This window comes from Arctopsyche grandis, chromosome 8, assembly GCF_051622035.1.
Source record: "Arctopsyche grandis isolate Sample6627 chromosome 8, ASM5162203v2, whole genome shotgun sequence".
NCBI classification, from domain to species: Eukaryota; Metazoa; Arthropoda; class Insecta; order Trichoptera; family Hydropsychidae; genus Arctopsyche; species Arctopsyche grandis.
The window spans coordinates 30,286,968-30,314,647 of record NC_135362.1 but is presented as its reverse complement, the minus strand read 5'-3'; the positions used below and the strand labels follow the sequence as shown (position 1 = coordinate 30,314,647).

The 27,680-nt window shown below is 34.1% G+C and overlaps 4 protein-coding genes across 6 annotated transcripts in view; 2 read left to right on the top strand and 2 right to left on the bottom strand.

Annotated features, from left to right (window-relative positions):
• The first annotated feature begins 138 nt into the window (after nt 1–138).
• On the top strand, nt 139–10,297 carry LOC143915524 (protein FAM91A1). The gene is made up of 18 exons (XM_077436220.1): nt 139–373; nt 653–737; nt 810–917; nt 994–1,095; nt 1,164–1,357; nt 2,569–2,669; nt 2,761–3,063; nt 3,155–3,263; nt 4,555–4,671; nt 4,754–4,840; nt 5,485–5,657; nt 5,730–5,899; nt 5,981–6,190; nt 7,560–7,715; nt 7,803–8,368; nt 8,640–8,743; nt 9,595–9,664; nt 9,740–10,297. Exons 1-18 carry the CDS (start codon nt 305–307, stop codon nt 9,848–9,850), a joined length of 2,835 nt encoding a protein of 944 aa, XP_077292346.1. The 5' UTR covers nt 139–304; the 3' UTR covers nt 9,851–10,297.
• On the bottom strand, nt 10,107–12,332 carry LOC143915525 (uncharacterized). 2 transcript variants are annotated; one of them, XM_077436221.1, is made up of 8 exons: nt 12,252–12,332; nt 11,951–12,143; nt 11,746–11,872; nt 11,573–11,671; nt 11,374–11,504; nt 11,202–11,299; nt 10,876–11,130; nt 10,107–10,805 (listed from the first exon to the last, which is right to left on the bottom strand). In XM_077436221.1, exons 1-8 carry the CDS (start codon nt 12,263–12,265, stop codon nt 10,460–10,462), a joined length of 1,263 nt encoding a protein of 420 aa, XP_077292347.1. In that variant the 5' UTR covers nt 12,266–12,332; the 3' UTR covers nt 10,107–10,459. The 2 variants fall into 2 exon arrangements, with proteins under 2 accessions (XP_077292347.1, XP_077292348.1); XM_077436222.1 differs by having other exon boundaries at nt 10,198–10,805; nt 11,951–12,140; nt 12,252–12,299.
• A 1,699-nt stretch (nt 12,333–14,031) lies between these two features.
• On the top strand, nt 14,032–21,872 carry LOC143916102 (BAG family molecular chaperone regulator 2). 2 transcript variants are annotated; one of them, XM_077437013.1, is made up of 4 exons: nt 14,032–14,298; nt 18,522–18,667; nt 18,746–18,858; nt 20,686–21,872. In XM_077437013.1, exons 1-4 carry the CDS (start codon nt 14,213–14,215, stop codon nt 20,929–20,931), a joined length of 591 nt encoding a protein of 196 aa, XP_077293139.1. In that variant the 5' UTR covers nt 14,032–14,212; the 3' UTR covers nt 20,932–21,872. The 2 variants fall into 2 exon arrangements, with proteins under 2 accessions (XP_077293139.1, XP_077293140.1); XM_077437014.1 differs by having other exon boundaries at nt 18,522–18,664; nt 20,686–21,870.
• Nucleotides 21,873–23,296: 1,424 nt separating this feature from the next.
• Nucleotides 23,297–27,680, bottom strand: part of LOC143915940 (uncharacterized) — a 63,197-nt gene continuing 58,813 nt past the window's right edge. The window contains exons 12-22 of the mRNA XM_077436760.1: nt 27,430–27,555; nt 27,273–27,358; nt 27,041–27,199; nt 26,314–26,472; nt 26,113–26,227; nt 25,929–26,037; nt 24,032–24,117; nt 23,856–23,959; nt 23,743–23,778; nt 23,519–23,664; nt 23,297–23,442 (exon numbers count right to left, since the gene is read on the bottom strand). Of these exons, the coding sequence (XP_077292886.1) occupies nt 23,298–23,442; nt 23,519–23,664; nt 23,743–23,778; nt 23,856–23,959; nt 24,032–24,117; nt 25,929–26,037; nt 26,113–26,227; nt 26,314–26,472; nt 27,041–27,199; nt 27,273–27,358; nt 27,430–27,555 (1,271 nt within the window). The 3' untranslated portion in view covers nt 23,297. The remainder of the gene's footprint in view (nt 23,443–23,518; nt 23,665–23,742; nt 23,779–23,855; nt 23,960–24,031; nt 24,118–25,928; nt 26,038–26,112; nt 26,228–26,313; nt 26,473–27,040; nt 27,200–27,272; nt 27,359–27,429; nt 27,556–27,680) is intronic.

Here is a 27,680-nt window from a genome sequence, read left to right as displayed (position 1 = left end):
TAAATATCGAAAAGCATTTGAATCCAGAATCTTTGACAAGAAGTTGTTTGAGTCTGATTAAAGTTGAATAAACATTCAATTGTGACGGCAGTCAGTATTTATTTTGAAAATATAGGTGACAGCAATCAAACAAGGTATGGCTGTACGTTGAGCAGTCTGAGTGTAGGTTTGACGTTTGAGACGAGTGTTCGAGTGGAGATTGACGGGTGCAGAGACTCTGGACGTGGGCAGAGACACTGGGGGCGCAACGGCCGAGAGCTTCGGGGGGCGCGGGGGGCGCAGGCGGCGGGGCGTAGCGGCCGCCATGCAGCAAGTGGAGGATTGCGTGCGCACGCGCCTCTCCTGGTCCCAATTGCCCAACTCCGTCAAACAGGTGACACCACCCCCGTGCAGTCCCTCACCCCTTGTGCAGTTTTACACGTGCTATAAATAACCATAGTCCATAGTCGAAATTGCATTTTCATCCTCGACTGCAAAACCCCAATACTAGTATCACCCATTTGCATATTGTGACGCAGAATGTTTATCTTTTTATCTTTGTGTACATTAGTTAGATATACGTATATGGCTTGTTTTCTGATTATTTCTCAGAACTTATAATAATAATGTTTCTTTAACGCGGTACTAACGCGCACCGCATCGAATTTCACAGTTGCTGGGCAATTCGCAAAAGGAATATCAACGATTCATATTTGAATTCAGCATTAGAAACCAACTGAGATTTCGTGGAAATTTAGGTAAATACTATACATAAATTTTTCTTAAATTTTTTTATTATTTATTTATTTATTTTTCTTTGTATACAATAGTGAGAACAGTGCGCAAGGATGAGAGACTCTATTATGAAGCCCTTATTGAAAGTAGCATTCAAAGACTTATGTTGTTTCCATATCACCTAGCCGATATGATCGTCAAAGGTAATATTTTATCAAAATATTCTACATATATGAAATCTAATCGTTAAATTGAATTTGTTTTTAACTGTGCGGTCAGGATTAAGAATAACACCATTCAGTTACTATAAAGAAGTCGTCGGACAGATTATGGATATGGAAAAAAGTTACGACACCTTACCGAATTTTACAGCTGCCGATTGTGAGTTTATATTTTTATATAAATACCTACACATTGTCATATTTTATGATTAATTTTTGAAATTTTAGGTCTTCGCCTTCTCGGAATTGGACGCAACGAGTACATAGAATTGATGAACAGATCTAGGGGTAGAGGACGTTCGTGGAGGGTGAGCGGAATGGGTAATGCGGGAAAACATTTGCTTCCGGCTTTGCCTCGTCTGCCACCACTCCAGCCGTGGTGGAGACTTGAGTTAGGATATGTGTTAGAAGACGACGTCAAGGTACATAATATACTACGGGAACGATCTAAACGTCCATTTTATAAAATAAATGAGCATTTAAAACAAATTTTGTACATTAAAAAAAATTTCTGTATTTCATTACAAAAAATTTGTGTGCATTTCTAAATGTCGGATACTGATTGCATTAGAAAGTTTGCTTTGATCATTGAAAAAAATATTTGCTACTTAAGAAGTGGATGAAATGTGCATTAAAATGACGGATGAACTTTATCGGCAACGTCGCGAATACCAAAATACGAACCAACGTTTGGTTAGGTTTTATTTATTTATGGTTTGGTTAGGTTAAGTTAAATTATAGTTGGTTTTATTTATTTAAGATTACATTTCACTAGTGAGAAACAAAAGTAATCACTTTTGATAGTTGACAATTGTCAATAGCGGAAGACTGCGACTGCGTTGCCACTTTTTTGTATCCATTCTAATGCTAAAATCTATATTTTCGAATGATCGTTTCATATTTTTTAATAGTCACTTTATAATGCCAAAATATTTTATTCGATGCACAATACGAGATTGTTTAACCCTTTGCCCGCGGCAATAAATATAGCGAACAAGCCCTGTACTCGGCACCTTTTTCGCGAATTTGGCAATCGAGTTTTCGACCTTAAATACAGATTTTAATATTTACTCAAGGAACCAGATATGTTAATTAACACATAAAGTATTATTTTAAACAATAAAATACATAATATATCTCGTAGTTTTGGCTTAATTGTCAAATAATCATTCTTCATACAATTGAGACGCATCGTCTCAATTGTATGAAGACGTGACGTCACATAAACGAGGTTTCAGTATGGTTCCACAAAAAACTAATTTTGACTGGTATATATTCATTTTAAGCAAATTGAATAGATGGCATTCAACTCTCAGTAATATATTCAACCAATTTTGAACCTTAAAACAGTTGAAATAGGCGCATATAAGCCTCAAAATCCCGTGCAAAGTTCAGAAATTCTATGGAAGACAGCTGCGCTACAGACTTGTCGCGCAAAGCTTCCATAGAAGACGGCCGCGGGCAAACGGTTAATGCACCGAAAATAATGCAAATTTTGAATGCACCAACATTTTTTTTTAAATACAAAGTATTTTTCTAAATGTACAGTTAAATCGTACCCATATACTACACATCAAGTAAATAAAGAATTACAATCCACACACAAGTGTATATAAAAACTTATTCATTACAGTATTTGAATAGCAGTGAGCGCGATTTGATTGATAAATTGATCGATCAAGGATCGCAAACGCTCGGTACTTTAGAATTTTCCATTGTGCATAGTTTATATAAGTGAGTATCGAGTTGAATGTCTATTATTTTAATATATATATGTAACTTAACATTGAAGTAATTATATGTATTTGTTTTTGTTTTTGCTTAGGAAAGGGTTAGTTTATGTAGATGTACCTATAACGGGTGTGGATCGCGTCCGAGTGCCTCCGCTCCAAGGGTTCGTGATGAATCGCGTCATGGGAGACTATTTCGAAACGCTACTGTACAAAATATTTGTTTCCATCGATGAAAATACGACAGTCAGTGATTTATCGTCGGTGTTGCAAGTTGACGTAGAATTAGTTAAGCAAGCCGTTTCGTTGTATTGTCGGCTTGGATTTGCACAAAAGATTGACGTCCCTCCCATTCCGAATCTTGACCCGTCGTGGAAGAATTTGACCCCCGTTAAAGTGTAAGCTTGTACATACGTATACGTATATAAGCTCACGCAAATCGACGGAGTATACTTTTGGATTTAATTACATCTGTTTGTGAATTTTTAGTGCACGTCCGATTACTCCCCTAACATTTGATCCCACATTACAAAACAGCTCGTTAGAAATGGAACCCGTATTAACCAATGTACCTGAAACTCCTCTAAGAGAGGAAAGGGTGCGTATACAACTTACCTAATGCGTTTTTCAATACCTATTATGTAGATTATCACATTTTGATTCGAGTTATACTATCCTTATCAAATTTTTCAATAGATTAAATACTTATTTTTTTCCTTTCTAATAAATATATTGATCGATCATGAATCATATCGAAGGCTTTTTAAATTTTTATTCATCTATTTACTTATACTTTTGGGAAAGGTGACATAGCCAATAGACCCAATTTTATATTTTCCCATGATGCCGTCATAGGGTTGCCCCTGAGCAGTACTTGTACATATGTATATGATTTTTTATAGATTATATTTTATTAAGTCATCAGCCATCAGCGTGGCTCGATGTTTGGGCTTTTGCCTAGCACCGAGTAGCGCCGGGTTTGATTCTGTGAGTTGACTTCGATTGGAAACAATTTATTCCGAGCAAATCTTTAATGCTGCTGGTCAGACTTGGATATTTGTGACTCCAGGTCGATCGTTTCCTATCAGAGTTTGGCAATTTTTCTGATTTCATTGTTGAAACGGTTCCTCGATTAAATTGGCTAAAAACCTTCCTACCTACTTTGTCACCACTATTTGAGTATGTTTAATGTACTATAAAATTTATGTACAATTCATAGATGTCTCGTTGATTTGCGAGTTTTCAGTGTCTCGTAATTCAGCGACTTGTGTAATAAAAATGCTGCGTTGTTTGTAATTGGCCAGGAAGGTGCATTGGGGTTTAACTGTTAGGCCTTCCTGGTATATTTATATGTAAATAAAAAATTCAAATAGTGACATAGTGGGTAGGATGATTTTTGCCAATTTGATGAGGAACCGTGTCAACAATAAAATCAGATAAATTTGCAAACTCTGATAGGAAACGATCGACTCTGAGTCACAAATATCCAAACTTGACCAGCAGCACTACAGATAATACTTGGAATACAGCAACCCACGGGATCGAACCCAGCAACCTCTCGGTGCTGTGCTGCTGGCTTTTAAATCAATAAAATAAATTTATTGTATTTTTCACGAACCTGAAAAAACTACTCGACCCTTTGGTATTTTATTATTCCTTTGAAATTGATTATTCCATAGTAAAATGATTTTGTTTAAAAATATTAAATTTCATCAATTTATTTAAATATTCTATTTTTATGTTAACCAAAAGTTAGATATGTAATAAATATTGATTTGTTACTGATTCAGCTTTGTTCATATTCTAGTAGTGAACCCTTCGTTTCTACTATATAAGTATTGTCGATTGTTATATGTATATTATTTCCTAACAAAATTATGATATTTTAGCCAATATTCCCTGGTGTGTATAAAGATTCAAATCCTGACGATCGAAAAGGACCTAGATTTGCATTCCTATTTGACTCAACCTTAACGGCATATCTCATGATGGGTAATCTATCACCGGTGAGTTTGATTCAATCATATGCATTATTTATACTCTATTTATGTACATACATAACGTAATGTGATTTATAATATATTATAGGATTTAAAAAATCATGCAGTGACCATGTTTGAAGTGGGTAAATTATGCGATGAGAGCATTGATAGTTTTTTAGAAGAATTGGATAAGGTAATTTTTCTTTACATACCTACATTATATATATATAATAATGACGCTATACTGTGTGTGGAGATAACTTCCGACGAACATAAATCGGTAAAAAGTCTAAATTTTGTATAATTTCAACTCGGAGTCGAACTCGCATCACCCAAATATCCCCTATATAGTATTTTGACTATTAATAAAAGTTTTTTGATACTGTTGTGTAGTGGTGGGTGGAGGATCCAATTAAAAGGCCAAAGTCGCTTCACAGCATTTATTGGGTGATTAAGGAGATCCACGCACTGCCAGTGCTCCGTCCAGAATGCCTTCATATGGCCTAAGTACCTGCTTATAAAGGGCAGGTCGCTCACTGCGTCTTCCTCGATGCTGTCAGTTCTGAGAACTCTAGCGGGAAGCGACCGAATGCCGTTAGCGACCACTAAGTCCATTCGGGGGTCTCCATTGTTAGCCGACAGCACTTAAGCCTGGAGATAATCCTCGAAAACCAATTATAACGGCGGCTCCTTTTAGCATATGCTACAATACTTAAAAAATTTTATTGAATAACTTAATATGCCGTAATCCATGCGATGGTGTTTCATCGGGCTTATCACTAGCATATATATTTTTGTTAATATTTCTATGCATAGTAAAATATATTATTATTACAGATTGGCTGGCAAGATATTGAAGGTGAAGCTAAGCGATATTGGACTCATGCTTTAGTGTTGAGATCAGCGTTGAGAACCTTAGCACCCCTTCGTCCGTTAGATTTAGTACGCTGCGAAAGTCTGCAGTCCTTAGATTCAGCCACTGCTGCTCGTCTGTTGAATAATAAATACAAGTGTGTCTCGACGGTCATTTGCCTGCTGCATTATAATCATGGAATTGTTATTTAATTTTGATTTCGTTGCAGATTATTGGCTACAATGGCGCCGTTGTCACGCGAAGTAAGACCGCCTCAAGGACCTCCTCATACACCGCCGCTTCTTGGACCATCACCTCCCGAGACTAATTCTTTGTGGTTTAAACTTTATATTTATCATATTACCGGCTACGGTCCACCTACATTACTACTTACGAAAGGTTATGAATAGCTTTTGAACTTTATTCTTATTTGATTTGTCTATATGTAGAACGATTGAAAATAGATTGTGTATGTTTCAGGCACCGTACTTAAAAGCCTTCCACGTTTATTCCTCGGGTTTTCACGTTTGCTAGTATCGTCTTGGCAACATGAAGCGGTTGTTTTGTCGACGTGTAATTTTTTGGCTGTCAATGCTACCCTCAAATACAGTCCAGTAATGGTGCAAGCGTACGGTGTTAGAGATGCAGCAAGCACCAAGCTTATATCATTCCCGCCGCCTACTGATACAAGTAACTTGAGCAACAACATATCACTTTTGTACTTACCGGAGCGTAGACTAATCAATCTACCAAGTTTGACCCACTGAGTTCGAATATGACAATGATTTTTGTTGGTTTTTTCCCGTTTATGAGAGTTTAAAAATGCACAATTTTTACAAATTTTTGGCTTTTGCAATCTTAACTCAAAATCTAGTATTGCTGTGACAAAAGTGAGTATTGAAATCAATAGTCAGATGTTTTTTCTATTGATTGTGATTTTTTATTGCTTCAAAATACGTATAATTAATTATCTAATGAATAATAATCAAAAATATGTACATATATACATTTTTTTCTCAAGCTATTGTTGCATAGGGGTGGGTGGAGGATCCAAATAAAAGGCCAAAGTCACTTCACAGTATTTAGTGGTGATTAAGGAGATACACGCACGGCCAATGCTCCGTCCAGAATGTCTTGATATCGCCTAAGTACCTGCTTATAACGGGCAGGTCGCTCACTGCATCTTCGACGTCCGGTTATTTCCATATTGTTTAGGCACATACCCGGATATGCTTTCCCACGATCCAAGGCACTCAGTCCCACGCTATCGCACTGTCAGTTCTGAGAAGGGACCGAGTGCCTTTACTAACCCAATTCGGTGGTCTCCATTGTTTAGCCTACTTGCACTTGCCTGGAGATAATCCTCAAAACTAATTAAGACAGCGGCTCTTTTTCGCATACGTCACACTATCATGCATTTATTGGGCCAGTTTTATATTTCACTACGTTTACAAGATTTGGTTTTCCATCTCAATTTTTTTTATCATTTACCACAAAATCATTTATCGCTCAAATTAGTACGTTTAGATAAAAATAAAAAATATTGAGATAGAAAACTTATCCTTATGAAGGTGTTAAATTGAAAAATTAGCTAAATAAATTAATAATATTACGGAAAAGACGGGTAAGGAAAGTATATTTTTGAATTTTTGAGATAAATAACCAATTCTTGTGAATGTAGTGCAATATAAAACTGGCACAACAAATGCATGGTAGCTCGAGAAAAAAATACATTTTTGACTTAAAATTCGCTAGATAATTAATTATACGTATTTCGAAGCAATAAAAAATCACAATCAATAGAAAAAACATCTAACTATTGATTCCAATACTCACTTTTGGCACGGCGATACTTAAATTTGAGTTTAAGACTGCAAATGCTAAAAATCTGTAAAAATTGCACTTTTTTTTAATCTCATAAACGATAGCAAACCAACAAAAATCATTGTCATATTCGAATTCAGTGGGTCAAACTTAGTAAAGATTTCTTAGTCTCCACTCCGGTAAGTTTTTTAATGCTCGGTGTAATTTATTTCAACAAAATTTACTTTTTTTTTAGCCGATTCTTGGTGGCAACATAGTGCTCTTTTAAGACTTAAATCACAAATAGACTTACAACATTCCTGTGGATATATCACAATGGTCGATATAGGTGTGCCAGATTGGGGAGTGGATATTCTCATTAAAGACGTCGTACTCGGAAGAACCGCGTCATGTAATATTAATTCGAATACTTTTATATATTATACGTACTGTCTTATGTGTGCTTGTCAATTATATACGTATGTATTTTATTTTGTAGTGATCAAACCTGCGTCTAAAGTTGTAAGGATACCAAAAAACGAGATTCAAAATCAGAACAAAAGTATTGACGAGAATGTTAGCCAAAATTCCGACGAGGAAAATATTGCGAATGAGAAGAAGTTACGGCAACAATTATCTGAAAATTTACATTTGGATGATATTCTGAAGGAGAATCCTTTGCAATCACCGAACGAGTCGCATTTTGCTCTGACGCCTATCGTGCAAAGCAAGACGCACTCGCCCGCTAACGGTTTCACGAGCGTCGATTGCTCCAACATTCTCTGTCAGGAGTTGGACCAGCTCGAAAAGCAAGTGAGCGATAGTGACAATGCTTCGGCGGATGCGTCGAATCCCGAAGAAAAGTGGGATATAGACTGGACGCCGGAATGTGATAAGAGTCAGTTGGACACGGTCGATAATTTGCTGAGTCCTATGGATGAGAATATATCGATGTTTGCTCAATTGCCCAGCGCTGATAAAAACGCTGCTGGACTCGACAAGGTTTCGGACGTTGCCGTCAAAGATACCGTCGATGTGTACGATTCTAAAAGTTTTAAAAAAGAAGTAAGTTTCCGTTTTATTTGGTACTAGTGTTTTTACCCGGCTTCGCTCGGTATTTTTAATATAAACTGCTTAAACATGGCCAATCTAATAGTAAACATTTGAATAGTTTTATTTAATATTCACTTGTTTTTTTATTAAATTGAACGTCACGGATTTTACGAACCAAAAAAATAAACAAACATGCACACAAAGTCTCTTTTGAAATGATATATATATTAGATGTATAATTACGAAGCGATTTATTTCTATATATGTATTGAATTGTTTGCAGAAATGGACACTTTTGGAATGTCACTTTGGAATTCCTTTATTTGATGAAGAAGCCAATCAAAATGTCTGCGTTTCTTTAGTAGATACACTTTCAAATCCTATTAGGTATGTAAACAGAGAAATGTTATAATAATGGAAGTGCCCTTACGAATAAATAAATTGTATCAATATGACGCGATACGTCTCCATAACTACGCTAAAACGCAAGGAATACAATCAGGGTCATCACATATTCACTACAGAAATTAAAGTTTTATTTTGATATAGATTTATTTTCAATTTGAGTATATGATGGTGTTGGGCGTTGGTGGCCAATCCGTTTCTTTTCTCAGTTGGCGGATTATTTTTATCTACTTTTTTGTATTTGTCTGTCCTTTTAAATTAACGTGTAATGTACAGTTTCAACAAAAATATGTATAATATAAAATGAACGATGTTTATGTTAATTCAACTTAAATACTTAGTTATTAATATAATTGAGTATTCGGCGCCATCAAGAGAAATGTTTTTACATTTATTTAAAAATAATTTTTACATTTGTCTGGTGCCACCCCTGAAATGTTATGTAGAATGCGGGTGATCGCCATGACACTTTTAAAAACTGTCAAACTACGATGTTAATTGAATAACATGTTACTTAAATGATCAATTTACTTATAAAAATGTATCCCATGTTGTTTATTGTGTGTTTTTGAATGCATTGTGCAATTTTTAACGATGCACTTGCCCAGAGAAGTTTTTATCGGACATATGTATGTCGAGCACCAAGTATCAAACACGACTGATTCTAAAATTATTTACGAATGTCTGTGGACAATCTTCAATTGACAACAATATAACGCCTAAAGCCACTTTTATTATTATAACATTTCTCTGTATGTAAACAACGTTTATAAATAACGTTTTATTCTTATTTTGGAATTGTGTCTTATGCTTTTGTATTTGTATCATTTTAGTTTACAAAAGCTTGCCGAATCAAATGTAATCCTTTCAGAAAACTTACTAACGTTTATTTCGCAGTGTCAGGTAAACATTGTTGTTTTTTATTTTATTTTTCATTGATTTCATTGATAATTATAATTAATCGATGAGTGTTTTTAGTATTTTCCCGGCGAAGATATGGGGATTGTCAGAAGAGGATCACTTGTACCGTTACCAAAGAAGAATTTAATGTTTGAAAATGGAAAGATCGGACTTTGGATGGGAAAATAGTTGAACGAATTTGCCGACATAGTCAATTCTGATACACATAGAGTAAATAACAGCGCATTATTATTATTTTATCGAATGATTTCAAATTATCATTAGTGATATTACAACTGTTTTATGTTTTTATTATATATTTTTTATATGTTACGTTTTCAAACAAATTTTAAAGAGTAACAGTATATAAATTATTTTTGAAATAATTATGTACATATGTACTTACATATATTTTACAGTAATTAATATATATATTCGTATAATTGAATTGTTGCCATTGATTTTTATTTTATGTATGTAAAATAGTTTTCATTCCAGAATGAAATTCTTTTTCTTTATATATATAGTTTTTTCATAGTATAGAATTGGCTTTAAACAAAACGCATTGATTTGTAAAAAAATCTGTTATTTATAAAAATGTTGATAGATCATATGATAGCAATAAATAAATATTTTAAATACACATTTTATCATTAACATTATTTATCGAAATTTTAAATATGAAATAATAATTTATAATGACATGCATCGAATAAATAAAAACTTCCTATTGAAATTGTCATGCGTTTAAAAAAATATCGCTGGAACTTATTATTATTAAATCTTTGCGTCACGAAATTACATATTGATGTATTCTTGGCACTGCGCTGTATAATCTGGCAATATGTAACTTTCTTCCTCGTGAGACTTCATGTGCTGTCGCAAGGACTCTTTTCTACCGTAGCTTTTATTACAAAGAGAACACGAAAAGTTCTTTTCGCCGGAATGTTTCAACGAATGATTCTCTAGGCATTTTCGGGTGAAAAACGAAGACCCGCACACTTGGCATTTATGATTTTTCTCTTGCAAGTGCACTCTCCTCACGTGTGCCCGTAATTGACTACCCAGTCGGTATTTACAAGAACATTGTGTGCATTTATAAGACTTATCCTCCCTTCCATGTTTTTCAGCCATATGTTTTATCCTACAAAACAAGATGTATATAAAGAATTTATTATAGAACAATTAAAGTTTACTTTCATGCGAAACTTTACCTTGCATTATACGTGTTCAGTACTTCCCCACACTGTGAGCATTTGAACAAAATCTTTTCCCCTCTATGTTGAACCTTAACGTGAGCGTTTAAATTGGATTTGTTCTTGAATGTTTTGTCACACATTTTACAATTCAGGCGGATGTCAGTGTGAGTTTTCACATGAAAATTTAAACTCTTTCTAGTGGCACAAATCTTACCACATATGTCACAAATATGATTTGGATAATGTTCAGGCATGTGTTTTGCAAGCTCTCTGTGTGATGAAAATAATACATTATAAACAAATACACACCTTAATTATTTCATTAATGTTTCTGTACTAACCCTAAAAAACTGAACTCTTTATGACAAATTTCACACTTTCTATCGGTATTATCTAGAACGTACGGAAGAGTCCTTTGTTCACCAACGTCGAATACTTCCTGCGAGTCATAATAACGATATTAATACCAATCAACATAAATAACCATCACGAGTTGTAAAAAATAAATATTACTCTGCTGAAAATTTGCTTAGGAGCTTCAGTTGTTTTATAGAAAAAGTCGGCAAAATCGTCATCATCAGAAGTGTTCGGTTCGTCTTTGAGGTTTTCAATTTTAACATAACCAGAATCAGCAGCTACATTATCTGAAAGTATTCATTTTAAGTAAATAAATAAACAAATACGTAAGTATCGAACATAATATCAATCTTACCATTTTGATTAAACTCTGTTATGCCTTCATTATTTGGGGAAAAGTCTTCTGAATCCATCATATTGTCAATGTGATCAGTGTTTTTATTGATCTTCACATCTGTAAAGCAATTTAAAATACGTCAAATATAGAGAAATGTTAACATAACTGAATAAACATCAAAATATATAAACCTTTCGTAGGCTCCCGTTTATAATTACTTAAATAGCTTTGCGCCGACTGAACGCACTGCCTAAAACTGTAGGCTTGGCGCAGACGACGTACACATTCTGCACATATCTGTCCATCACCAAACTTCCACTGAAATATTGAAGACATAAAATTTAAAACGAAGCAAAGTATATACAATTGCACGTTTATTTACATCAATTTAGTCACCTCGGAGAAACAAGCCGACATCATTTGCGAGTACAGTTCGGTCGTTCCATTAAACAAAAACGGCTTAGATATGTTTCTGAGATTATTGGTAGCCAAACAACACTGGCACATGTCAGATTGTGGATTTTTTGAGTTAGCAATTTCGTTGTTTTGGTCAGAGTCGTTCAAAGCATTTGAGACTTTTGTAGATCTGCTATGAATGGAAGAAAAATAAATGCAATTTTTGTTGTAATAATATTTTAATGTGAGTACATATTTTCCATTGAATATATCGATTTAAATGATTTTTTTTAATACTAACGTTTTTCGAGACATTGTAGCTGTTTACGTTCTCTGACAGTTGTAGTGCAAACCCATACACGCTACCACCAATCATTAGAATAGTAACCAAAATACAAATTTTAATTCACATAGCTTATACATATATTTTAATTGGTTCGGTGATCCCTGGTCACAGAGTCACTAAAATCTCTATAACGGAACATCTGGCAGCCGAAAAGTCCATCATACTAACGATAACTATCATAGTAACGAGAACTTGAGTGCCAAATATTGTGTATTCGCGATTTTCATGGCAAAAATTGTCTTTGTGGCCACCCCAATGTGACGAACAGTCCAATTACCATTTTAATTCTATCTATATTGACTTGTTATTATATGAGAAATTTACATACTCTCTTTAAAATTACGTCTGATTATTTTCCCTCAGTTATAAGCACGAATAAACTTCTTTAGGGATACCCGTGGAAAGTATAATCTTTTTTAAATGTAAGGATCATTATGTAAATCAATGTGAATTATAAACGCTGTGTTTACGTTTGTATGTAGGTATGCATATTGATTCGAAAGGATATATCACACTTTTTTTAAACTGTATAAAAAAAGTACTTCATCGTTAGATTTAAATTAAAGCCCTGTGACAATACTGGGTATATTTTGCGTCCTCAATGATATTCCTGGGTCTCATTTCATTGTTGAAACGGTTCCCGATTAAATTGGCTAAAAACCTTCCTAGCTACTATGTAACCACTATAATAGTGGCACTATTTGAGTATGATTAATGTACAATAAAATGTATGCACAATTCATAGACGTCTCGTCAATTTGCGAGTTTTCAGTGTCTCGTAATTCAGTGACTTGTATAATAAAAATGCTGCATTGTTTGTAATTGGCCAGGAAGGTGCATTGGGGCTTAACTGTTAGGCCTTCCTGGTATATATGTAAATAAAAAATCAAACAGTGACATAGTGAGTAGGATGATTGTTGCCAATTTGACGAGGAACCGTTTCAACAATAAAATAAGATAAATTTGCAAACTCTGATAGGAAACGATCGACTTGGAGTCAGAAATATCCAAGCCTGACCAGCAGCACTACAGATAATACTCGGAATAAATTCTTTTCAGTCGAAGTCAACTCACGGGATTGAACCCAGCAACCTCTTGGTGCTGTGCTGCTGGCCTTCCTGGTATAAAATGTAATAAATATTGTTACGTACGCCGCGGATTAAGCGAATAGAATCCCAGAGACTATGTGATCGTTCAAGGGTTATCTGTTATCGGATTAACTATGTAAGTGCTTGCACTTACTTCCAGGATTATATCTGGACTGTAAGTGCATTTAGGCTAAACAATGACCATTATTAGTTATTTCTCAGAATCGGTACGGGAAGACCCAATGTCGTGGAAATACATATCCGAATACGTGTGACTATACAACAGGTAAACAGATTAGGCCTCCTGAGAGATCTACCCTTTACAAGGCGGTACGTAGGCGATATCATGTCATTCTGGACTGAACACTGGCAATACGTGTAACTCCTGAATCATCAATAAATGCTGTGAAACGACTGTTGGCCTTTTACTTGGATCCTCCACCCACCCCTACGCAACAATATATAAAAATAAATAAATGCGATTGAAATGTGAAATCAGTGAACATGTGACTCCAAATCCACAGCCCCGATAATTGGGTCAACAGTGTGTCAATTATGTTGAATACAATCGAATAAAATCTAGAAATTAAAATTTTGTGCAATTGTTTTGAAGTACGGCAAAAGCCGAATAAGTGAGCGTTTGGGCCAATCAGCAAACCGACAAATATCGAGCAGCTGGCAAACGTCAGTCAGAGACCGGTGGGCTGGTTTTTGTGTGTCACACGTCGGTTGCAGTCAGCGGTGTTGTGTTGTCGTTGTCGAAAGGAGAAAGAGTTCGACGTGGTGTAGTGGCGTAGCAGGGTAGTGACGTAGTGGCGTGGCGTAACAATGGACATCGTGCCGTGGCTAGCGGCGGCTGCGCTGCCCACCATCGACGAGTCGCAGGCCGTCTCTCCTCATCCCCCCAAACAAAGGTTACTTTGTTTGTCGCACTGACGCATTGCTCAATTGTGCACACGCATACAATGTAACCTCACTTTTATCTGTGTCATGTGTCGTTTGCCAATACACGTCGTCTTAAATTCATCGAGGGGAATCGTTGCTATTCAGTTTCCCGGTTCGTTCATTGATCGACTTTTGCTATCTAAAGTGACAGCTGTTATCTAGATAACGTAAACAAATGAGATTAGGTTATATTTATCGATTTGTGATGATTGTTATATGTAGATAAACTAGTGTTGTGCCCGATGAAATATCATCGTATGGGTGTTGGCATATTAAGTTATTAGATAAAACAAAATTAAAAGAAATGTGTCGAATTTTTTTCAAATACCTTTTAAATATATTTAATTTGATATTTGTTTTCTACCTACATATTGTTGCGTAGGGGTGGGTGGAGGATCCAAGTAAAAGGCCTTAGTCGTTTCACAGCATTTATCGATGATTAAGGAGATACACGCACTGGCAGTGCTCAGTCCAGAATGACATGATATCGCCTAAGTATCGTCTTTTAAGGGATAGATCTCTCAGGACATCTTCGACGTGTAATTTGTTTACCTATTGTACGGATATGTCTTCCCACGACATTCGCTCCCATGGTACAGGTCAATTCTGGGAAGTGCAATCATTGTTTAGCTTACTTGCACTTAGCCTGTCGCTAATCCTTAAAACCACTTATACCGGTCACACGGTCTCTCAGGACGCTACCCGGCCTAATCCGATCGCAATGACTCGGCGGCTCTTTTTAGTATACGTAACAATATAAACCACCAATAGAAAAATTAATTTTCAATAGATGGCGCTAAATACTTTTGTTTTTGCTTTTGTTATAATATTCATACGTTTTGTTGTCGAATCGAAACGACTATTATAGTACGGCGAGTATGGCTAGCGTACTATAATAATCTTATACAAATACACAGACAGAATAGCGATATTATATATACATATATGATATTGATATTGACAGCAACTTTAATTAATTTTTTTATTATACTAAATATTTATTTATTTAACCCATCATTAGAGACACGTATTTTGGGCATTTTAATTGGTATTATGTTTTTATATTCATATTTTTTGTCTTTGTATTTTTATATTCATATTTTTTGTCTTTGTTTTTTAATATTCATGTTTTTTTTTCTTTCTAATTTTAATTACAAATCATTTTTGAATTATTCTATTATTTTTTAATTATTGTGTTGTGACTTAAAATTGTATATATGTATATAAATTTTATTGAAATTCATCGAAATTGTTGATTATTTAAAATTAAACTCTTCATAAAAATGGAAGCTTTTATAATATTTTCTTAGAACGCTAAAATGCAAAATGAAAATGCTAAAATTGACAAAAATAGATGCCCAAAATACGTGTCTCTACTCATCATATATATAATATCGCTATTCTGTGTGTCTGCCTGTCTGTCTGGCTGAGATAACGCTCGCCGTACTATAATAGTCGTCTCGATTCGACATAACAGTTGGGCTGAAAAGTTCGTAGGCTAGCATAGAAAAAATCTTTTTTTTGTTAGAATTTGATTTTATTATTCAATATAGTTGCCTTCGAGGGCGATACAACGATTATTTACGATTTATAGTACGATTTGTCTTTAGCCTCAAAATAGGCTTCAGTTTCGGCGATTACCTCTTCATCGGCGCAAAATTTCTGTCCAGCGAGCATCCTCTTGAGGTCTGAGAACAGGAAAAAGTCGCTGGGGGCCAGATCTGGAGAATACGGTGGATGCAGAAGCAATTCGAAGCTCAATTCATGCAATTTTGCCATCGTTTTCATTGATTTGTGACACGGTGCATTGTCTTGATGAAACAGCACTTTCTTCTTCTTCAAATGGGGCCGTTTTTCCGCGATTTTGTCCTTCAAACGCTCCAATAACGCTACGTAATAGTCGCTGTTTATGGTTTTTCCCTTTTTAAGATAGTCGATGAATATTATACCATGCGCATCCCAAAATACTGATGACATAACCTTGCCAGCCGACTTTTGCGTCTTTCCACGCTTTGGAGTCACTTCATCACGTGCAGTCCACTCGGCTGACTGTCGATTGGACTCCGGTGTGAAATGATGGAGCCATGTTTCATCCATTGTCACATATTGACGCAAAAATTCGGGTTAATTACAATTGAACAGCTCCAAACACTGCTCAGAATCATCAATTCGTTGTTGTTTTTGGTCGATTGTGAGCTCGCGCGGCACCCACTTTGAACAGAGCTTTCGCATACCCAAATATTCATTCACGATATGTCCAACACGTTCCTTTGATATCTTTAGGGTCAGCTATCTCAATCAATTTCACTTAACGGTTATCCAAAATTATTTTGTGGACTTTTTTGATGTTTTCGTCGGTAACAGCCTCTTTGGGGCGTCCACTGCGTGCATCGTCCTCGGTTCTCATTTAGCCTCGTTTAAACTTAGCAAACCACTTCTGAACGGTTGATTTTCCTGGTGCAAGGTCCGAATAATGTTTATCAAGCCAAACCTTGGCTTCAATAGTATTTTTTTTCGCCGAAAAACAATGCTTTATTAACACACGAAATTCCTTTTTATCCATTTTTTCAAACTAATAAAAGTTGCTTCACTCAAAATGCTATAACTCACAAACTAATAGTACGACAGCTGTCAAATTTATACACGTGTCTTTTTAAGGTTAGGGCTAACTAGAAATCATATGGATTTAATACTAGTAGCGCTATCTATGTGTCAGCCTACGAACTTTTCAGCCCACCTAATACATATGTACGTCACAGTTAAACCACTGCCAACAAAAGTCAGGATAGGTTAGGCTAAGTTAAGGTTGGCCCTATTCATTTAAGATTAGGTTGTTAGGTTCGCTATTATTAAGTCTCAGTGTCAAGAACTGAGACCGCATATTAAAGTAAAAACGTAAAGGTCGACTATCGCATAGTAAAGTAGATATGTGAAGGTAGACCGCATACTAAATTAGCACCCATTAGTCATAAAACGGTACAACACTAGTACTAACTACTAACGGCACTTATCTGCTTAACTATGAGCGTTTTTCTTAAATAATGAGTATTAACCCTTTGACTGCTACAACAACGATAAATCGTTGTTTTGAAATCGGCGAAGATTGCGACGACGATCGTTGTTGTCGTCATTAATTGTCGTATTTCAATACTTTCTGTGAGCCGCCAGCGCATCAGTGGCACGAAACATTTTTTTATATACGTATTTATATTTATTTTTCAATCAAGCTTTATAAATATTTATCAATTTTTTAAATAAAAGCTCTTCAATTTCGGGTTCATCATCAAAGTCAATTTCGAGTTCATTATCAATATCAATTTCGGGTTCGTTGTCAAAGTCATATAAGGAGTTATTACTTAAAATTCATTAGAAGTTATTGATAAATTCATTTTCAGAATCAGTAGAGCTGCTGATTTGTCGAGTTCCTCAGCGAGGAGCTATTATTTCACTTTCGGCACTTTCACTGTCCGTTATCATTTTGCAGAGTTAAAATAAATGGAATAGTAACAAAAAACAATAGAAATCCGGTTTCAATTATATAGGTCATCAGACGTCACGAATTCGTGCAATCAATCAAATGCATACAAAATGTTTATGATACATGTTGAAAAATTATTTGATTATTTGAAACTTCGCATCCTTGTGTGTCTCGCTCACACGTACACAATTAAAACCAAGAAAGAAAGAGAAAGACCGCTACCTGTTTCAAATGTATCGCATGTTGTAAAGATACATCGATGTCTAAAAATAGATTATTAAAAAAATAATGCGTCGGAAAACAATCGTCAAAACTAATTTAGTGTATATATGTAGGTATCTCTTTCGCACGCACGCATGTAAAAGCAAGACAGAAAGAGAGAGCGCGAGTCCACAACTGCTTCTTAAAAATGTATATAAAGTATTACAAAAATTACGCGCGTTCGGCAAAGTAAGTATGTAAAAAAAAAAATATTATATTTTTTTTTTTCAAAATAATTACAAATGTTAGCATTTTTCGCTTGGACATTGAAAAACCTCGTAGTAGCCAAAGGGTTAAAATTATGAAACAAAAATTTGTGTTGTAAATATGATATTATATATTCGAAACTAAGTCAAAATTTGATGATTTGGATTATCCGTGTCCTTCGTCCCCAGCCCGGATTAGCCCGGATAATCGAGAGTGTACTGTATGATTGTTTTGTTCTTCTTTCAGATTGCTCAATGTGTTGGACCAAGTGGAAGCTCGAGTCGAAAAGCTTCGAAAAGATGCTGCTAGAATCGAAGAAGAAAAAGACAATTTATTAGCAACTCTAGATGCAATTAGAGACTCCGAATGGATGTTGGAACTGGACGAATGTAGTATTGAATATTTTTATTTAATTCTTTTATGATTATTTATGTACAATTAAACAATTCCTGTGAACGACACACTTTCAGTTGAACGCGATGAAATGAAACATTCCATTGAACGTGTCCTATCCCGTTGCATGACGGTGGAAACGATCGTGCACACAAACAGAGACCCTCAACAGGAAGAATGTTTACACAAAGTAAATTCACTATAATACAATGGTTAGAGACACGTATTTTGGGCATCTATTTTTGTCTATTTTAGCATTTTCATTTTGCATTTTAGCGTTTTAGGGTATTACAAATGTTCAATTTTAGCTCTATTTTTATGAAGAGCTTAATTTTAAATAATAAAAAATTTCGAAGAATTTTAATAAAATTTATATACATATATACAATTTAAAGACAACACAACAATTAAAAAATAATAGAAAAATTCAAAAATGTTTTCGAATTAAAATTACAATGAAAAAAACATGAATATAAAAATACAAAGACAAAAAATATGAATATAAAAATATAATACTGTAACGGACGGTTTTACGCGCGTTATCTGATCTCGCGGTGGGAGATCCAGAGGGCGGATACGTCGTTCTTCTTCCAAGGGTCGGGTTATAGGGAAACGTGAACTAACCTTGGGATACAGTTTATATAGTCGGGGAGGTTCCTGACTGCAAATCGTCTCGTTGATAACAGCTTCCTCGTGGTCGGGTCCTCTCACGGCTAACGCTTCTCCAGAAGCTGCGCGAGGAATACAGGAGACGTTGGGCTGGTACTCAGGGGAGGGAGTGCTGATGCACTCGACCTCACAGCGGTTCTTCAGCAAGATGGCGGATCTCTGGGCCCCGTCTCCCCGTGGAGACGTGCACAGGAGATATCTTTCTTTGGCGGTGGATGGCGGGTGAGAGAGCTAATCTTGAAGCGAGCGCACCTATATGGCGCGCTTTTCTGTGTGGCCACTCGAAATAAAGGGCGAGTGTTGCCCTATGGGACGATGGAAAGAACGTCGCGTTACAATACCAATTAAAATTTATTTAAAAATTATTAAATTTATTATAAAATTTATTAAATTTACTCAACATGGAGCATATTTCTACAGATTCTTTTTTGAGATTCGTACGACGATCGGTAAGAATTATATTGTATTTACTAAAATACCTTTCAGCATCCACACTTTTGACGGGACACCAAATAGATTTTAGAGCTGCACAACCAAACTCTTCGTATTTATTTTTTGTTGCCATCAATAGTTGCAATATATTCGGCATGGATTCACTTTTTATATTCTCTAAAAAAAGTGCTGATATCCTTCCAAACATTGAGCCTCTGTTAATACATTAAACAATGGCAGGTTTCTAAAAAACAAAACTGTTTCTTTAAAATTAATATTAGATTTTGTACCTGCCACAGATGGATTCAATAGTTTACTCAATGTTTGGAGGAATAGATTTGTCTCATTTAGTGTTGAGTGCAAGTCTAGTTTTAAGACGCTTTTTTGAGCAGCCTTTTGGATACACAGCTCCAACTGTCTTCTTTTGTTTACAGTAGTAGACAAAAGCAGTTTCTTGGCTTCGACAGGAAAAACACCGTCTATGGTAAACTGCAAGCTCTGTTTTATCCCCTCAATTTCTTCACATAATAAATGGGCAAAGGGATAGGAACACCCTTCTAAATTGTCTATCTAAGCCTTTGGATCCAACTGTCTTCTTTTGTTTACAGTAGTAGACAAAAGCAGTTGCTTGGTTTCGACAGGAAAAAAACCGTCTATGTTAAACTGCAAGCTCTGTTTTATCCTCTCAATTTCTTCACATAATAAATGGGCAAAGGGATAGGAAGACCCTTCTAAATTGTCTATTAATTTTATAAATTTTATGCAAATTTCAGTTATTTTAGTATCTATTCGCATATTTTATGAATTTAGCATCAATAAAGCATTAATAGCAAAATGCCTAAAATACGTGTCTCTAACAATGGTACATACATATAATCAAAACTGGTATGACGTCTGTTGATCAAATTATTTTTAGGTGAACCAATTCATCGATTCCCTTGTTATCGGTTTGAAGAGTGATCCTGTAGCTGCTCGCACTCAATGCTATTCATATATGAATGCTTGCGCTTTTCAATCGACAGCGTCGGACTCGGGTGTTCCCGCCGATAGATTTTTTGAATCTGCCATTCTTGGGTGTACGCTCGATGATCAGAAAAAGGTGAAAAAACGGCTACAAGGTTTATTAGATTACTTCGCTAGGATGAACATTATCGAAACATGATTTTAAATCGACATTCATGCTTTAAAATCAGATACTTGAATTATTACGTTATTATTTCACATCATTTTCGGTTTGTTGGTTTATCAATAATCTGTTGAAAAATTAAATTACGTCTAGTTCGAGTAATGATTAAAACAGTGATCGCTTTTGTTTGCTCGTAGTATAATATAATAATTTTACAAAAATTTTAACGTGCTTCTTACCCCAGTACTCATTTTATTAATCCATTTATTTTAGATAAATGTGTTCTTATTTTTGTTCCCCAATTTGAAAAAGAAGTTTGTAAATGCAATAAATATAGACTGTATTTGAAGTGGTATTGATGTTGATGAACGGGTATAAGACTGAACTGATTACCGTAATCTTTTAATGAATATGCAGGTGTTGCAAGTTTTTAATGTATCAGTTTATAAACTTGATTGGACACACTCAAACTTTATATAAAAAAAAGCTCTAGGGAAGTAAATACATATATATTTTTAATTTAAGTTGAATTTTTTTTTGTAAATATTTGACGATTACATGACTAATAAAAAGTACACGGATTATGCACAACACTTACATACGTGCATAATTTATAATTATTAAACCATTTTTTCACTACAATATATTAACACCATATTAATATAAAAATAATAATAGTATTAAAAGACACAGATTGTCAATCACGTTAAAATATGTCGAATAGTCCATTCAAAGTTGATTGCAGCTGGAATACAATACGGCATATGCATTAGGTATGCTTATTTTTTGAATCTCACGAAGAATCTTGTATTAGCCACAGGGTTTATCGATTGCCATTTATTTTTGCAACAGAGTGAATCTTTGACATGTATATTTTTGGTTTATTGAAATGTATATTTTACATTATAGTTAATTATTTCAGTTTCAGCTGACTTTTTATTGTACTATTATCGAATAAAAAGTGTGTACATATGCATACGTGTTTTTTTTTTAATCATATTATGGAACCTGGTGCATTGATTTGTTCAGATTTTCTGATTATGGTTTACTGCATTTCGATGTATTTAAAAATCTTATCTTACCTGTACATTTTGATCTGCCGGAATAGTAAGTTTTACAGGTAAATAAAGCAGTGTCAAGATTTGAATGCTGACCAACACTGATTGGCGTTTTGCTGATAAGTCAATGGGTCTGCAAAAGCCGATATGCATTGTATTTTGAGCATGTACAAAATGAACAAGAATACTACCTGTTAAGCCTTTAAAGGTAGCATTGAAAAAAAAATGCATTGAACATGGATCGTGTAATTCATTTGTCAACGTTTATAAAGATTCGTTTACACCGGAATTTCTGAATTTATAACCGTAGCAGAATTACCCGATGGAAATTCCTAACTGCTGATTATTTTACATTGTGAATTTCGATTGTGAGCATTACATTTTAACAACAATGAAGAAGATGGAGCTAGTTTTGGAAAAATACATTGATTAATAGACTTCTTTTGTTTATTTTATATTGTTGCAAGATATATTAGAGAGTCTAAACACACGTTTAAAAAACTCAAAATCCTCAGCGTTAGTTATCTAGGGTTTGTTTGGATTAGCTACGATTTTTATATCTGCTTTCTATTGGGTTTCTAAATAATTCTAGTTGGAAATGTTGGCGAAATTTTCAGCGTGGTGGGCTTTCAACAGAAAAGACGTCAGCACTCAAAGGGTTAATAAAAATCTCGACAACATTTGAAGTTTTATTGAATGATTTACATACTTTGATGTGTCATTCAAGGCAACTAAAATTAGACAATTTATAGCATCATAAATTATAAGACAAATTCAGTTAAAATAAAAGAAATTTGTTAATAAAAATATATATTATTTTTCGTAACATTGAATAAATTATCATATACATAATTATATATATTTCAGGTATATGTTATAATGAAAAACTTACAAAAAATATGCTGAAAATGTTAGGTATTATACATTTTATAATTTTTCTAATACTTCATATTCTATTAAAAAACAAAATTCATGTGCTAATTTGCAATTTTTTTAAATGTAATCTAACGATTACAATTTTTTAATTAATCCCATTTTTGCATTTACTAATATTATCCATTACCACTATGCAATATACATACATACATATATCTTTCACGTTGTCATAAATTTACACTAATTACATATAATATACATACGTATTACATACTTTCATTGTAAAGTAAATCTAGAAATTTCGTGGAAATAATTTCTAATACTTCTTTAAAAAATTAATACAAATTATATAAAGAGACATGGATCATGTTTTAAATAACTTGTGTAAATGATTGATTGTAGTGGAGAAAAAATTGTCAACCTTAAATTAAAAAAAATAAATATTGCAATATATTTTTTTAATACATATTAAGGACTCTTCGATATACTAGGTAGGTTGGAAGCAACCGGTCTTTCAATGGTCATTGTCTGTTGGGGTAATTGACGGTCAGTTTCGACTCCTAAATTGGAATAAATCTCTTTCAAAATGAGCAACATAGTGTCTTCGGATTCCCTGTAACGATTTAAAAAAACATTCAACACATCTGATTATGCATCACATCTCAAAATACTTATATTAAAATACTTGCCAATAACAAACGTGACTAGCCATAGCGAAAATATATTCGTTGAATAGTTCAAATGGCGCCTCTTGTAACACATAATCCACTCGACGGCCTCCGTTCAATTTACCCAAGTGTTTCAGTAAAGAAGTTTCAGCTTCGGTCATTGGTTTCTAAATATTAAAACCATTATTATGATTTACATGAAATAGAAGTTGATAAGAATCATTTAAAAAAAAGCGTTGAATTACCTCTGGTTCATCGATTGTTCTTTCGGTCTCGGCCTCCTTAAAAAATCATATAAATTGAATTTAAATTTTGTGCCATTTAATATAATCAATTAAATGATTGAATATCGAAATACCTCTTTTGCTCTGAGCTGGTAAAATGTGTCCCATGTGCTTTTCATTGAGTCTACAATTTTCTGTCTTATATCGGCACCCACTCGAGTGACAGTATCCTTTAATTCTATAAGAATAATTTGACGATGAATAAAAACATATAATCACTGTGCCAAAAAATGAGATAGTATTCAATTACCTAAATGCATCCTTTTTCTACCTTTATGATGAGCAATTTGCACCGGATGTAGTTTTGTAAGTTCAGGATTTATCAACGACTCGATTCTATAATGACGACAGATCATATTTTTAAAAGGGAACAATTTAAACGTCCATTTTATAAAATAACTGAGTATTTAAAATACATTTTGTACAATAAAAAAGTTTCTGTGCATTATAAAATTTTTTTGTACATTTCTAAATGACAAATACAGATTAGAAAGTTTGCTTTGATCATTGAAAAAACTATTTGCTACTTAAAAAGCGTATGTTTGCTACATTAGCGTGTTAAAGCCATAGATGTATAATACATAGATCCGCCCTCACGGTTTATACTGGTCTCCCTTTTGGCGCATGCACACTTTCTCTCAATAGGTAGTTAGCTTCTAAATTGGAAATGTCGATTGCGGAGATCTTGTCAATAGATATGCGGAGATCTTGTCGTCACTAACTCAGGGGTGCAGGGGGTTTAACTAGCGGGAAGTGAAAAAAACGCCGACCGCAGAGTCATAGGGGAAAAAACCTTTTTTTTTCCCCAACTTCCCCGCACCCCTCAGTCAGTGGCGACAAGATCTCCAACGAAATTTGTATGTAATGCCATATCTAGGTTATTCTACATCTATGGTTAAAGCAGATGTTTGCTACTGGATTCCTTCTTTTTTACTCTTCGGCTTGCAACCTTGGCTTCAACTCTTCTACAACCTGATATAATTATTCATATTCATACGTAAACAAAAGTAAACACTTATGACAGTTGACAGTCAATAGCGGAAGACAGCAACGATGTCACTTTTTGTACCTATTCTAATGCTAAAACCTATTTTTTCGAACGATCTTTGATATTTTTTAATGGTCACTTTATAATGCCAAAATATTTTATTTGATGCACAATACGAGATTGTTTAATGCACCGAAAATAATGCAAATTTTTAATGCACAAACATTTTTTTTTAAGATACAAAGTATTTCTCTCAATGTACAGTTAAATCGTACCCATTTACTACACATCAAGTAAATAAAGAATTACAATCCACACACAAATATATATATAAACCTGTTAATACAGTTAAATCGCACCATTTTAAATAAAACGATGACAATTTATTTATATTCAATTCATTCTATAATATAAATTACCTTTACTTTATAATGCCAAAATATTTTATTTGATGCACAATACGAGATTGTTTAATGCACCGAAAATAATGCAAATTTTTAATGCACAAACATTTTTTTTTTAAGATACAAAGTATTTCTCTCAATGTACAGTTAAATCGTACCCATTTACTACACATCAAGTCAATAAAGAATTACAATCCACACACAAATATATATATATATATATATATATATATATATATATATATATATATATATATATATATATATATATATATATATATATATATATATATATATATATATATATAAACATGTTAATACAGTTAAATCGCACCATTTTAAATAAAACGATGACAATTTATATTCAATTCATTCTATAATATAAATTACCTTTACTTTATAATGCCAAAATACTTTATTTTATGCACAATACGAGATTGTTTAATGCACCGAAAATAATGCAAATTTTTAATGCACAAACAGTTTTTTTCAGATACAAAGTATTTTTCTCAATGTACAGTTAAATCGCACCATTTTAAATAAAACGATGACAATCTATATTCAATTAATTCCATAATATAAATTACATTTACTTTTATAATGCCAAAATATTTTATTTGATGCAAAATACGAGATTGTGTAATGCACAAACATTTTTTTTAAGATACAAAGTATTTTTCTCAATGTACAGTTAAACCGCACCCTTTTTAAAATGATGACAATTTATATTCAATTCATTCTATAATATAAATTACCTGTAAGCTACAGGATCAAAAGGATGGAAAATGTTGAAAAACGACGGACAGGTCGGAAATTCAAAGTTTTCACCCAATTCTTCAATGCCTCGCACGCAAACAAACATACCTGTAATGAACGAATTAATTTTACATACATACATATAATCGAACAAATTCATTTTATAACACAATATTGAATTACCAATTGGACTTCCTAAAGCAAAAAATGCCATGGGTTTGAAAACAAGCTGAGGATAAACCAAACTGAGCTGACCGGTACCAGCCGCACCTTTGACGTGAGTCTCACCTTGATTTTCCTACCATGAAATAATTTATAAACATTGTTACATATATATACATATGTACTCAATCAAGTTTAAAGCAACATATCATATATGTGTACCATTTTTTCTGGTGGTATTTGATGAGACAACAGATCAAACAGAATCAACGAGCCAAGGGAATGTCCACCGAGAGATACACCACCCATAAAATCAGGATTTCTCGATTTGAACAGTGTATATATTCGGTTAATTTCAGTGCCGACTGTTTCCATTATAGTCTGAAATATCAATGTTTCAATAATTAATAACAATACACTAAATATAGACATTGTTTTAGATCTAAATAAATTTTATATTAAATTTTGAATTTGAGATCACAAACTGAACCAATTCCATGAACCGACAATATTTTTATTTTATTACATTTTATACCAGGAAGGCCTTACAGGTAAACCCCAATGCGCCTTCCTGGCCAATTACAAACAATACAACATTTTTATTATACAAGTCGTTGAATTACGAGACACTGAAAACTCGCAAATTAACGAGACATCTATGAATTGTACATTAATCATACTCAGTGGTGACATAGTAGGTAGGAAGGTTTTTAGCCAATTTAATTGGGAACCGTTTCAACAATGAAATCAGAGAAATTGGCAAACTCTGATAGGAAACGATCGACCTGCAGTCACAAATATCCAGGTCTGACCAGCAGCACTACATATATACGAGGTCAGCTCATGGGATCGAACCCGGCGCCTCTCGGTGTTGGGCAGAAGCTTAACGACCGAGCTATGCTGCTGGCTAATATCAAATGATCTGTAGTTTGGTTTTGGTGATAAATACCTGGCAAAATTTGGGACTTGTATACAGCAAGATATCAAGAAGAGTGTCGTTTGTGAAACTTCTGAATTTCGGTACTGATTCAAGAGTGATTTGAGCAATTCTTTTATCGATTCCACTTTCTTCCGAGTGCAAATTCCAGTGCCAAGAAATGGGTAAGACCTAAAAAAAAACCACAGTATATGTACAATATGTATGCGTGAACGTAAATTGTAATTATGATTATAAAAATAACCTCAATTCTACTAATGACTCCTTGTTCACATGACGATTTGTAGTGTGATTGTACCAATTGAGCGCTGATTGATCGGAAGTCGTCCACTGCAAAAATACAATATTGATCAACTCCACTGTTGATTTTTAACGTAGAAGTAATTGAACTTCATACTGACCAACTTCTTCGACAGTTCTGAATTTGAGATCACAAACTGAACCGATTCCATGGACCAACAATAGCAGATGATCGGTAGTTTTGTTTTCGCCTTCTTCCACTTCAGAGCCATCGGTGCCTCGGCGGACTGTTCTCACCCTGGTCGCAGCCTGTATGGATTAAAAATCAAATTACAGTACAATAGTGTTGACTTTAAATGAGTATATTTTTGTTTGGACTTTATAATATATACAAATTTTACTCGTTTTAATT